This window comes from Hyaena hyaena, unplaced genomic scaffold (assembly GCF_003009895.1).
Source record: "Hyaena hyaena isolate Hyena2069 unplaced genomic scaffold, ASM300989v1 scaffold_20, whole genome shotgun sequence".
Taxonomy (NCBI): Eukaryota; Metazoa; Chordata; class Mammalia; order Carnivora; family Hyaenidae; genus Hyaena; species Hyaena hyaena.
The window spans coordinates 6,523,687-6,537,320 of record NW_024080652.1 but is presented as its reverse complement, the minus strand read 5'-3'; the positions used below and the strand labels follow the sequence as shown (position 1 = coordinate 6,537,320).

The 13,634-nt window shown below is 41.5% G+C and overlaps 1 protein-coding gene and 1 pseudogene across 1 annotated transcript; both read left to right on the top strand.

Annotated features, from left to right (window-relative positions):
• The first annotated feature begins 2,465 nt into the window (after positions 1-2,465).
• Positions 2,466-3,329, top strand: LOC120227940 (annotated as a pseudogene).
• A 321-nt stretch (positions 3,330-3,650) lies between these two features.
• On the top strand, positions 3,651-9,591 carry FAM200A (family with sequence similarity 200 member A). Its single transcript, XM_039225979.1, is given in 4 exon segments — positions 3,651-3,736; positions 7,489-7,691; positions 7,693-7,799; positions 7,802-9,591. Coding segments are annotated over 3 exon segments (1,713 nt in total). The 5' UTR covers positions 3,651-3,736; positions 7,489-7,563; the 3' UTR covers positions 9,280-9,591.
• Positions 9,592-13,634: the final 4,043 nt, after the last annotated feature.

Sequence of the window (13,634 nt, the reverse complement as noted above, 5' to 3'; positions counted from 1 at the left end):
AAGTTCACTTCTCTCCGGTAGGCACCAATCCCTAACAAAGAGTGGTTAGAAACTATTATTTTGCAGGGAGCCTGGGTGGCTCAGTCAGTTAAGCATCCAGCTCTTGGTTTTGGCTGAGGTTGTGATCTCAAGGTTTGTGAGTTCGAGCCTCATGTCAGGCTCTACACTGACAGTACAGAGCCTGCTTGGGATTCTCTCTCTTCCTCTCTACCCCTTCTCTGCTCATGTTCTCTGTCAAAATAAATAAACTTAAAAAAAATGTTTTTAAAGACTATTATTTTGCTTTTGAGTAAAATTTTCTTTCAGTAGTTCTTCAGATGACATAGATGGCAACAATTAACCAACTCTTAAAATTTATTTTTATCTTACACTACATTATTTTTTAAAATGTTTATTTATTTTTGAGAGAGAGAGAGAACATGAGTGGGAGAGGGTCAGAGGGAGAGGGAAACACAGAATCCAAAGCAGTCTCTAGGCTCAGCTGTTAGCACAGAGACCGATGTGGGGCTCGAACCCACAGACTGTGAGATCATGACCTGGGCCCAAGTCTGACGGTTAACTGACTGAGCCACCCAGGCGCCCCTATTACTTTAAAGAAAAATATGTGAACAACTATTCCCAAAGGTTGAGCACTTCATTAATCTTTCCCATATGTCCACCATTACAGTAGGCATGAATAGATACAAAAGAAGTAAAATATTATAGCAGAACTGAAACATGCTCTAAATATGGGTTTGTCTTCCCTGACTACTTTGTCTCCACAGGCACCATCATCTGAGGGTTTATAGAATGCCTTATCCATTAGACATATCTTAAATTAAGGAACCCAGTTTATAGTCAAGGAGGTCTAACAACGAACTTGTAATCACAGAATTCATGGTGCTTACTCATCACCCAGAAGCAGCAAGCCTGATAGAACTATGGAATGGCATGTTGAAGACACAGCTAAATTATACCTTGCAAAGTTGGAGAACTATCCTCCTGGATACAGTATATGCATTGATAGGCATTGAACCAATAACATGGTGTTATGTCTCCAATAGAAAGACTATGTGGGTATAGTAACCAATGGGTTAAAACAGGAGTGGCCCCTATTAGTGTAATATACAGTAACTCACTTGTGGAATTTGTGCTTCCTATCTTCAGACCTAGAGTCTTCTGGGTTATGGTTCTGATTCTCAGAAAGAACATTTCTAGGAGACACATTAAATGTTCCAGTGAATTGGAAGCCAGGCCACTTTGAGTTCCTTGTGCCAGTAGATCAGTAGGCAATGAATGGAGTAATTATAAATGGCCCCACAGCCCTTGCCACACACACTACATAAATACAAAAACACACCCAACCATCTGCATTCAATAACCTACCTTCCTGAACCTTGTAAGCACTTTAGTGTAGGAATGGGGGTTGGGGGCAAAGGGTAGAGGGCAGGGTTTAGACAAAGAAGAAAAACAATGCATAACCATGGAATGGCTCTTGGAGAGGGCTTGGAACACTGCTAGGAAATTTGAGGAAGTATGTAGAAGTTCTGGGACCAAGAGGTCTTCAAGGAGGTCCATAGTTTAGTGAGCCAGCCAGTGATGAGGAGCAAAGATTTACTCAAGTCGTTTATTGAAGAGTCATGGGGAAGTAGAAAATAGTGACAACGTCAGCAAGATTGGTATATTATTTAAGGCTTGGAAGGTTACTCAGAGTATCACCTGGTCATTGGTAGCCTCTGTAGCATGTGGCTATTCCTTTTGTAGGTTTTCTCCATTGTGCTCAAACTTGTCTTGGAATTTAGGGTGTGTCTTTCAAGGTCTCAGTTATAGTTTTATAAAAGGTGAGGTTCTTGATCTACTCTTAAAGTAATGGTAAAAGCCATAATTATTGTGATAACATTTTGACAGCAAAGTTTGACTTACTGGGGTTGCCTGGGTGACTCAGATGATTAGGCATCTGGACTCTGATTTCTGCTTAGGTCATGATCTCATGGTTCGTGAGTTCGAGCCCTATGTTTGACTTAGCAGTGACAGTGCAGTCTACTTGGAATTCTCTCTCCCTCTGTCTCTCTCCTCCCCTGCTCACATGTGTGCACTTTCTCTCTCAAAATAAATGAACATTTTTAAAATTTAATTTAAAAAAATTCGACTCACCTTAGCAATTCCATTATCATTACACTGAAAACTCCCTGGTAACTTTAGCCAAGCCCAGAATCTTACAACTAACTAGTACTGGAAAGAATGTCTATTGCTGTAGATGAAATTTTTGAAACAACTACCCATTCAAATGACAATATATAATCAGGGTCCCCAGAGAAGCAACCACTTTGGTTTTGCGAAACCATTCTTGACTTCATGTTGATATTTCTCTGTCTACATTTTTGTTTCAGTTCCTGACACAGACACACAATCACTAAGTAGTAGTATGGTTTGATGATAACTGGAATTCTTAGGATTACTGCCATCAATAAGAAAAAGGAGAAACAGCCTTTTGGCTTCCTGAGCAGCGCCATGGCGGTTGGCAAGAACAAGCATCTTACGAAAGGTGGCAAAAAGGGGGCCAAGAAGAAAGTGGTTGATCCATTTTCAAAGAAAGATTGGTATGATGTAAAAGCACCGGCAATGTTTAATATAAGAAATATTGGGGAAAACACTAGTCACAAGAACTCAAGGAATCAAAATCACATCTGATAGCCTCAAGGGTGGTGTGTTTGAAGTAAGCCTTGTTGATCTGCAGAATGATGAAGTTGCTTCAGGAAATTCAAGCTGATTACTGAAGATGTACAGGGCAAAAACTGCCTGACTAATTTCCATGGCATGGATCTTACCCGGGACAAAATGTGCTCCATGGTCAAAAAATGGCAGACCATGTTTGAGGCTCATGTTGATGTCAAGACTACCGATGGGTATTTGCTTCGTCTTTTTTGTGTCGGTTTTACTAAAAAACGCAACAATCAGATTCGAAAGACCTCTTACGCTCAGCACCAGCAGGTCTGCCAAATTCGGAAAAAGATGATGGAAATCATGACCCGAGATGTGCAGACAAATGACTTGAAAGAAGTGGTCAATAAATTGATTCCAGACAGCATTGGTAAAGACATATAAAAAGCTTGCCAGTCTATTTATCCACTCTATGATGTCTTTGTTAGAAAAGTAAAAATGCTCAAGAAGCCCAAGTTTGAATTGGGAAAGCTCATGGAGCTTCATGGTGAAGGTAGTAGTTTTGGAAAAGCTACTGGGGATGAGACTGGTGCTAAAGTTGAACGATCTGATGGATATGAGCCACCAGTCCAAGAATCTGTTTAAAATTCAGACATTTAATGGCAACAAATAAAAAATCTTACTTGTGATGTTTAAAAAGTAAAAATAAAAATAATTTAAAAATTAAAAAAAAATAAATAAAAGGAGAAACCTGTAAGTATCCGAGCAGAATGGTAGCAAAGGAAAACTTAAGCTCCCTTCTCCCACACTGGGAAAAGCTGAGCTGAGAGGAGAGATCCCCAAAGCCGGACTCAGCGAGTGGGGAACAAGGCTGCAGTCCTCTCGCCTTCCTAGATCAAACCCCAAATGGCAGCCCAGTCCCGAAAAACAGGTGTTGACGCACTTCCGGGTTCTGTGGGACTCACCGACGTGCGCGCGCACTCAGGGTTGTGACGAGCGGAGGGTGTGGGTCCAAGGGCGCCGCTCTTCGGCACCCCGCCCCGAGAATCCCCTCCCTTTTCTGTCCCAGCACCCCCAGATGTCTCCGGGGTTCACGGTGAGACGTGGGTCCGGTCAGGGAGGACGGGTGGGGACAGAGGTGAATGTGTTCCGTAACTCCTGTCGCCACCATCGCCCCCGACGGGGTGGAGGATCCATGTCCCTACCCTGAATCCCAGCCTCTACCTCTAGGATGCGCCATCTCCCTACAGAGACAGCCCTGGATCCAAGCGGAAAGAGAACGGCGTTTTGCTTTCCCGGCTAGGGTGCGATGCCTCTGGGACCGGGAAGAGGCAGTCCGCTGCGCGCCCTCCCTGGGCTCCTCTTTTCTCGGTTTTCACCCCGGGGGATGGTGGACGAAAGGAGCTGAGGCTAATTTCTGTTTCCCAATTGTCCCTATTTGCATTCCTTCTGATGAGGTTTTTTTTTTTGGGGGGGGGGGGTTGTTCCTAGAGATCCTAAGATGTAAAATGAGGAAGACTTTCAAGCTCCGCGGGGTTTTCTTCTTTTTTTCTTTTCTTTTTTTTATAAGGGGACCAGTTTGTTAAGCTTCTTAAATGTGTGCAGATCACTTGCTGACCTTCAAGCCCACCACCATTAATGGTGGTAATTAGTGTTTGAAACCTAGTGAATAAAGTGATTTGGATGCAGGAGGGAAAGATTACCCACACTTCACTCTTTCCCTTACAGTTTCTGAGCTTTATTTGTTTATGGTATATTTATTTATTTAGAGAGAGAGAAAGAGATAGCACCAGTGGGGGAGAGGCAGAGAGGAAGAATATCAAGCAGGCTCTGCACTGACAGTGCCTACACAGACAGTGCAGAGTCCAATGTGGGGCCCAAACTGAGGGTGAGATCATGACCTGAGCAGAAACCAAGAGTCAGTCACTTAACTGAGTCACCCAGGCTCCCCTGAACTTTATGAATTTTAAACGTATTTCAGACATCAGGTGAATTTTTCAGTTGTGGGCAGTAATTGTGCTTGACTTGAAGTGGTGAGTAACGAAGGGGGGTTGTGAGGATGCAGTGGAAAGTGTGTTGGGCTACTAGAAGGCCATTTCCAGTGCTAGGTCTGACACTGATTTGGATGATTTTGGACAAAACTCCCATCAAGTCTCACTTTTGTCCTACATAAAATTAACTACATTATCACAAAGGGCCCTTCCACCTTGGAGATTCATTGATAAATGAATTTAACTGAAAAATCCAGCTGGGCCAAACGTAATGCCCCACCTCCATTTCCGCACTGCCACCAGAAAGATACTTTCATTATTGAGAGAAGTTGTCAGAGAACCAAAGGAAACACTTAATAGATCAGTGTTGAAGAGATCCTAAGCAATCAACCAATCAATTGTGGAGAATACATGGAAAGCAGGTCAACAAAACCTTCTTACTATTTTCAGGGAGATATATAAGTAACTTACCCATAGACACATAATTTATTTCTGTACCTTAAAGTTGTACTGCTATAATATTCCTCCGATTCTTATTCAGATGTTTTACAAATAAGTATCTCTTAATTTATATATGACATGTCCTTCCAACTGTTGAAATACCAGGCCTAAAATGAATTTGTTGAACTTTGTACAAATGAACAGAAAATTGACATTGTATTCAAACAAGTATATTTTAAGTCTATGGGTTGCAAGGAACCACATAAAGTGCCTGAAGTGCAATGACGACAGCAAAAGACAGTCTACACTTGAGGGACAGTCTAGGTGAGATAAGGCATGAAAGCATTACAAATTAAATTTCAGGGTAAAAGCTATAAAAACAATTACATATACCAAACTAGAAATGAAGACAGTTCAGTGAGTCTAAAGTTGAGAGGGGTCTGGGTGCTGGGGTCATTCAAGAAATGTAAAGTAAGGGGCACCTGGGTGGCTCAATTGGTTAAGTGGCTGACTTCAGCTCAGGTCATGATCTCATGGTTCGTGAGTTCGAGCCCCGTGTTGGGCTCTGTGCTGACAGCTCAGAGCTTGGAGCCTGCTGTGGATTCTGTGTCTCCCTCTCTCTCTGACTCTCCCCCGCTCACACTCTGTGTCTCTCTCTGTCAAAAAAAAAAAAAAAAATTTTAATGTAAAATAAAACCATGTCTTTTTGTTACTCTGCCCAAAATATGAGCAATACCATTCCTTGTGGGCCTGTTCAAGGGAGGAGTGACTCGGTTCCTGACCTCAGGCCTCTTTTTTTTTTTTTGCATTTTTTAAAAAGTTTGTCAAGTTGGTTTCCATATAATACCCAGTGCTCATCCTCACAAGTGCCCTCCTCTATGCCCATCACCCCCCTACCCTTCCCCCCCACCCCCATCAGCCCTCAGTTTGTTCTCAGCATTCGAGAGTCTTCCATGGTTTGCCTCCCTCGCTTTCCCCCACTAGTTTTCCCCTTCTCCTCCCCCATGGTCCTCCATTAAGTTCCTCCTAATCCTCCTATACATGCAAACATATGGAATCTGTCCTTCTCTGCCTGACTTATTTTGCTCAGCATAACACCATTAAGTTCCATCCACGTTGCTACACATGGCCAGATGCATATACCATCTATCTATGCATATACCAAACTCTATCTTTGAGTTTCATTTCTTGGAGTCCCTTCATTTTGACTCCTAATGCCACCATGAGGGAATATGTCTAGGAACATGTGATTTCCCCCTTCCCTGCCTTTAAAACTTTGACCGAGATGGCAAAGACCAAGATACCTTTTCCTTCATCTTTAAATACCAGAGACAGGTGGAATTTTCAGATCTATCACTAAAAATGGAGAGAAATGAGCAAAGAAAGTTTAATAGTTGGAAGGTGAAGATAAGAGCAGTAACACAAGTGGTAACAATGTAAGTGCTGGGAGATGGGGAGCAAAACCCAGAGCTATCAGTAAAGGCTAAATGAGTTTCAGTACTTTTAAAATATAAATACACGTTTTAATTTTTTTTCTCTGTGCCCAGTGGTTAATCCTGTCCTCCATACCTGGATGGTCACTTTAAGAGTGACCAGATTGCTTAAAAAAATTTTTTTTAATGATTATTTATTTTTGAGAGAGAGAAACAGCACAAATGGGGGAAGGGCAGAGAGACTCCAGGCTCTGAGCTGTCAGCACAGAGCCCGACATGGGGCTCGAACCCACGAACCATGAGATCATGACCTGAGTCAAAGTGGGACACTTAACCGACTGAGCCACTCACACCCCCCCAGATTGCTTTTTTTTATTTTTAATTTTTTTTTCTTTTTTTTTTTTTTATTTCTAGGAGAGACAGAGAGAGAGAGAGCGTGAGCAGGGGAGGGTCAGAGAGAGAGGGAGTCACAGACTGAAACAGGCTCCAGGCTCTGAGCTGGCAGTCAGCACAGAGCCCGACGCGGGGCTCTAACCCACGAACCGCGAGATCATGACCCAAGCGAAAGTCGGACGCTCAACCGACTAAGCCACCCAGGCGCCCCAACAGATTGCTTTTTTATAGTGACTAGGTGCAGTGTTGCAGCACAGTTAGGACCCTGGGCTTTGGACTTGGGTTTGAGTAGTGAATCTACTACACTATGTTGTTAGACACATTAATCTTTCTCAGCTTCTTAAAATATGTGTACTGGTGTATTTCATAAGGTTCCCGTGGGTATTAAATGAGCTGTATACATAAAATAATGTGATGTACTGAATCTGCTTGCACACAGCTAACATGAATGGCAGTTACCCAGCATTTACTGTGGCATGCCATTGGATTTAGTGAACTGTCTTCATGCATACTTGGCATGAGGTGTTAGCAGCACAGGAATACAATGTTACTTTTTCATATTACTATTTTAACTTTTTTCTGCTCTGCAGGATAGCAAAACCTGGCCTCATAAAACATCTAGGAACTTAATTGGATCAAGGGAGCCAGTTCTTCGAACCTGAACAATGACTGCTGAATCAACGGATGGTGCAGATTTGTCTCCACAGGCCACCCAGGAGATGGAAGGCATAGTAATAGTGAAAGTGGAGGAGGAAGATGAAGATGAGGAAGACCATTTTCAAAGGGAAAGAAATATCTCCACAGCTTATTAGTCGGTCCACAACCATGAATGAAAGAGCCTTATTATCATCATATTTGGTTGCCTATCGAGTGGCAAAAGAGAAAATGGCTCACACAGCTGCTAAAAAATTATCCTCCCAGCATGTGTGGATATGGTACATACAATTTTTGATGATAAATCAGCTGATAAATTAAGAACTATACCTCTTAGTGATAATGCAATATCTCGTCGAATCTGTACGATTGCAAAACATTTAGAGGTGATGCTTATTACACGGCTGCAGTCTGGTATAGATTTTGCAATCCAACTTGATGAGAGCATGGATATTGCAAATTGCCCAACACTCTTGATTTATGTCAGATATGTGTGGCAAGATGACTTTATAGAGGATCTCTTGTGTTGTTTAAGTTTAAATTCACTTATAACGGCTTTAGATTTATTTACTGAATTAGAAAAGTGCATTGTTGGTCAATATAAATTGAACTGGAAAAATTGTAAAGGAATTTCAAGCGATGGAGCAGCCAACATGACTGGGAAGCATAGCAGGGTTATTGACAAGTTGTTAGAAGTAACACATAACAATGCTCTTTGGAATCACTGTTTTATTCATCGAGAAGCTTTGGTATCCAAAGGAATTCCACCGAGTCTAATGGATGTATTGAAAAACACAGTGAAAATTGTTAATTTTATTAAAGGAAGCTCCTTAAACAGCCGGCTTCTCGAAATATTTTGTTCAGAGATTGGAGTTAACCATACTCCCTTACTATTTCATACAGAAGTTCGTTGGCTGTCTCAAGGAAAAGTATTGAGCAGAGTATATGAACTCAGGAATGAGATTTACATTTTTCTCACTGAAAAGCAATCTCAATTGGCAAATATTCTTGAAGATGACCTATGGGTAACAAAACTGGCATATCTAAGTGATATTTTTGGCATTCTTAATGAATTAAATTTGAAAGTACAGGGGAAGAACAATGATATATTTCAGTATCTTGAATGTATTCTAGGATTCCAAAAGACATTATTGTTGTGGCAAGCAAGACTTAAGAGCAATCGCCCTAGCTACTATATGTTCCCGACACTGTTGCAGCATACTGAAGAGAACGTTATTAATCAAGACTGCTTAAAAGAAATAAAATTGGAGATATTGATGCATCTCACTTCTTTCTCTCAAACCTTTCATCATTACTTTCCAGAAGAGAAACTTGAATCAATAAAGGAAAATATTTGGATGAAAGATCCCTTTGTTTTTCAAACCCCAGAATCAATCATTGAGTTAAACTTGGTGCCTGAAGAAGAGAATGAATTATTGCAGCTCAGTGCATCATTCACACTGAGGAATTATTATAAGACATTAAGTCTGTCAGCATTTTGGATTAAGATTAAAGATGAATTTCCACTGCTTAGTAGAAAGAGCATATTGCTGTTATTACCATTCACAACTACCTATTTGTGTGAACTAGGATTTTCCATCTTGACACGATTAAAAACAAAGAAAAGAAACAGGCTCAATAGTGCACCTGACATGCGTGTAGCCCTATCCTCATGTGTTCCTGACTGGAACGAACTTATGAACAGGCAAGCACACCCATCGCATTAAGTGCGATGAAATGTGCTTAATGAAAAGTGCTGTGAAATGTTGTTTTTGTACTTTTTAAGGGTTTCTTTGGTAGACTGTATTTATTAAGGAAATTATATTTGGAATTTACATTTCATTTTCCTGTGTAGTATTTCATGAAACTTGTTTCAGCTACATGGGTTATATAACTGTGTATCCAGAATAATAATGTGAAATATTTTTCTGGGGATTACTGTCAGTTTTGAAAACCAGCCCTTTTTGCATGTAGTCTTATACTCTGATCCATTCCCCTATCCACCGCTGCTGCCTTGTTTCTTTCTTTCAGGCAGAGCCCCATTCAGGTTCAGTTTCTCACCATCTCTGTGCTTGTGTGCTCTTCCTATTTTGTTCTAATTCCAGGAAGTGAATCTTTGATGCTAATCATAGCTTAACACCATCCTCAAACCTTTTTTTTTTTTTTTTTAAAGCATGGGCACGTTTTACAATTCTAGCTAATGAGATACAATTCTAATGAGGTACATACGTAGGGCACTCTGTCAGGATATTTTGGTGAAAGTAGTCCTTGCTCTCAAACAGACACAAGTGAGAAGATGGTGATAGGGGCATAGTTTTTCAATCTCCCCAAATCCCTCCTTTAAAACTAGGACAGCAAAACTGAAACTCAAGGACATCATCTACAGCAAAACCATGTGACAGGGTACCACCAACAGTTACAAAACTAACAAGGTTTCAGGCCATTGTATAAAAGGAAGCAGAGGGAAGCAACAAGTGCCTGAGAGATTTGAAAACTGCAAAATAATCAACAGGTAGTCAGGCAGAATTTCAGTGAGTTATACTGAGAACAGCAGCTTAAATCAGGAGAGGTTTCCCTACTTGAGTATAGGGTGAGTTTAGGGGTTGGTGGTAAAGTCTGGGAGCAGGATGACCCTGTGAAATAGAATCCAAATTGGTAAGACGGGGACAGGAGAGACCAAGTCTTCTCTCTTTGTCCATGAGGACTGCTTTGGTTTCCCCTGCCCACAATCAAGATCTCTGGCTCCTGATTTAGTGACAAATTCCAAGATACAAGTTTATGGGAGCACCATCCTTATAGGCTTTGGCAGTTTAGGAGGGGTCTTTTCTATTTAAAATCCTGCCACTTCTGGATCAAATATCTGCTTCCTTCTTGTCTCCTCATGATGATATATAAATGTATCTCACCAGCACCATTTAACCAGGGACAGTTTGGAATTGCATTGACCACTTTGGGAAAACAAGTTTCCACATCCCAGTCACCCATGTATCTGTATAAATACATGGGAAGATGTTGGAATGGGGAGTGAAGTTCACATAATTTGCTGCCAGCAAGGTAATTAGAAAGCTATGAAAACATCAGAAGAAGACCTTTACTCTCACTGTAGTGCTGTACACTAGCTAGGTTCGGATTTAGGAGACCCCAGACTCCAGGCTCCATTTCAGAGATAACAAGTCATGGCCAAGTCCTATCTCTGTGCCTCCATGTCTTCATCTGTAAGATGAGGACTGTACTGCACACTTTCCATGGAGAGCTTCTGAAGACCATGTGACAATGTTTTAGAAACTTAAAAGTACCATATAAACAGGGTATAAATACTCCTAGAAACACATAAGAAAAGAGATACTCCATGTGCTGCTGAGAAAGAACCTCAGGCTTCAAAACTAGACAGATGAGGGGCACCTGGGTGGCTCAGTCGGTTAAGCATCTGACTTCGGCTCAGGTCATCTCATGGTTCATGGGTTTGAGCCCCGCATCGGGCTCTGCTGACAGCTAGCTCAGAGCCTGGAGCCTGCTTCAGATTCTGTGTCTCCCTCTCTCTCTGACCCTCCCCTGCTCACGCTGCCTCTCCCTCTCTCTCTCTCTCTGAAATAAATTTAAAAATTTTTAATTTTTTAAAAAATAAAAAAAAAAAACTGGACATGAATTCTGGGTTCAGTTCTTACTACCAGTCTGACCATGGACAATTTGTTAACTTTCTGAGGCTCAGAATGTCCAACCCTAGAATTGGGATACACTCCTAAGCAGTTATTATAAATGTATTGTAAATGTACACATTATAAATACATGGCAAGCCAGTACATTGTAAATAACACTCCTAAGTAGGACTGAATTGTGTCCCCCTCCAATTCATAAATTGAAGCCCTAACCCCCAATGTGACTGCATTTGGAGAAGAGGCCTTCAAGGGAGTAAAGTTAAATGAGGTGATAGGGTTGGCCCTCATCTATAGGACTGATGTCTTTTTAAGAGGAGGAAGGGCTACCAGGAGTGCACACACACAGAGGAAAGCCCATATAAGGACACAGCAAGAAGACAGCTGTCAGCAAGCCAAGGAGAGAGAGGGCTCAGTAGAAACCAACTCTGCTGTCACCCTGATCTCTAATTTCTAGCCTCCATAAGTGTGAGAAAATAAATTTCTCTTGTTGAAGCCACCCAGTCAACAGCATTTTGTCAGCTGGAGCATACCAACATACCATGTAAGGTACTGAGTACAGAAAGAAGCACATCCTCAGAGGCACAACAAATGTAACTTTCTTTTTTCTTTTAGAAACAAGATTTTAACCCTAGTGGTTTGTTAAGGTGGAAATTTACCTAGACAGTGATGGGTTTGTGCTAATGTGGTCCTATTTTCTCCTGGTCACACTCACAATCAGTGATACACACTGTACTTGTATTATTTCCCACTAAGGATAAAACAGTTGCTATACTGCACCAAACTCATGATTTATTATGCTCAGAGGTTCCAAGAGACAGAGTAAAGAGATAAAATTGTCCCTGATATCAATTCCAAAACATGCTAGTTCCTCCATTTTAGTGTTTATCCTTGAATATCCCTTATTTTTTATCTGCTATATCTTCTGTATCTCTTAGGTACTTCTTTACTACCCTTATCTCTCCCTGTATCATTCTGATTTTGAATAGTATCTTTTAGTTCTACTACATGTGATGTGATGGGTTCAGATCTGTAGTCCACCCTGATTTGTGTAGTTTCCTTCTTCTGGACCTTCTCTAGGTTATGTTCTTTCTCCTTAGGTCCAAGCCACCAGAATAGCACTTATTGGTGAAATCTTTCTAGTATTCTGAATAATGTCATATGTTTTGTCTCCAGTGCCTTTCCTGATAGATTCCATTTTTAGGTTTGTCAAGGCATAAAGCTGGGATGGGTGGGAGCAGGGGGAACTGTAGGAGAGGCACTTCTCTCCATATCCTGCTGGGGCCAGGGGTGGGGTGCGGATGATGCATCTGGCGACCCCTTTGCCACCTGAAGACCAGAGCTCCGAATGTGAGCAGAACACCAGGCCTTCAGGATGCCTATATGTCCCCAAGAAAGCCCATTGGAAGTGCCTCGCAGTCCCACCCCAGCCCCATCCTACCTCATTGGTAGAGGCCTCCGCCGTCTTGGTGCCTCCCTGAGCCCTCCTTCACACCTCTAGGGGAATTTAGCCTCCTCCTCAGTCTGGGGAAAAGACCAAGGTTTAGAAGCATTTCCTTGCCAATGCAAAAGAAATAAACCAATGGGGCATCTAGCCTACTGGGTGTAAGATACAGGTCACAAGCTCCTTCTGCAGGGAAAGTGTCTCAAGCTAATGACAGGGGCCTAGTTAAACTACCTCAAGTTAATGACTGGGGCCTAGTTGCACTCATTCAGATGGTTCTGGTACTTTTGTAAAAACAACACAAATTTTTTATAGAGTCAATTACAGTCTTTGTCTCTGGCCCCAGCACCATAGAAAACACTTCTATACAATTCCACAAACATGCTCTAAAGCACCCATTTACTGAGATAATTGGAACACAGATTCTGTTCCTTTTTTGCCTTAATCCTTTCCAACATTTTAGTGTTATAAAGGAAAAGGAAGTAACATCTTGAGCAAACAAATATTGCTCTAAATTGCCCAAACTTGACCAAATAAAATGTAAAACTCCAATGCTTTGTTTGGAAGTATGGTTTGGAGAAGGCTATGATGGATGTGGTGACTAGGTAACAGTAAAAAACTTTTCAAACATTCAAATCATAATTTCTTAATTTTCTTTTTCTTTTTTTCTGCGCAACTAGAAGCAATGAGAGAAAGCTGTAAGACTATACATCAACATAGTTTTCAGCTGAGAAAGACATTTCTGGCAAACAGAGGGGTTTTAAAATGGAAGAGCCTGCCTTGGGAGGCAATGAACTCCCTACCACTGGAAGGGTTTCATGCAGAAACTGGATAACCAATTGCCAGGAAATGTCTCCTCCAGTTCAACACAGTTATTAAGCATTTGTTACATACGTGTGCCAGCAAACTGGGGATTCTTCCATCAGGTGGGAGGTTGAGTTTGATGATCCCATGGGACCTGGGACAATTTTCAAGGTTCTTTAAC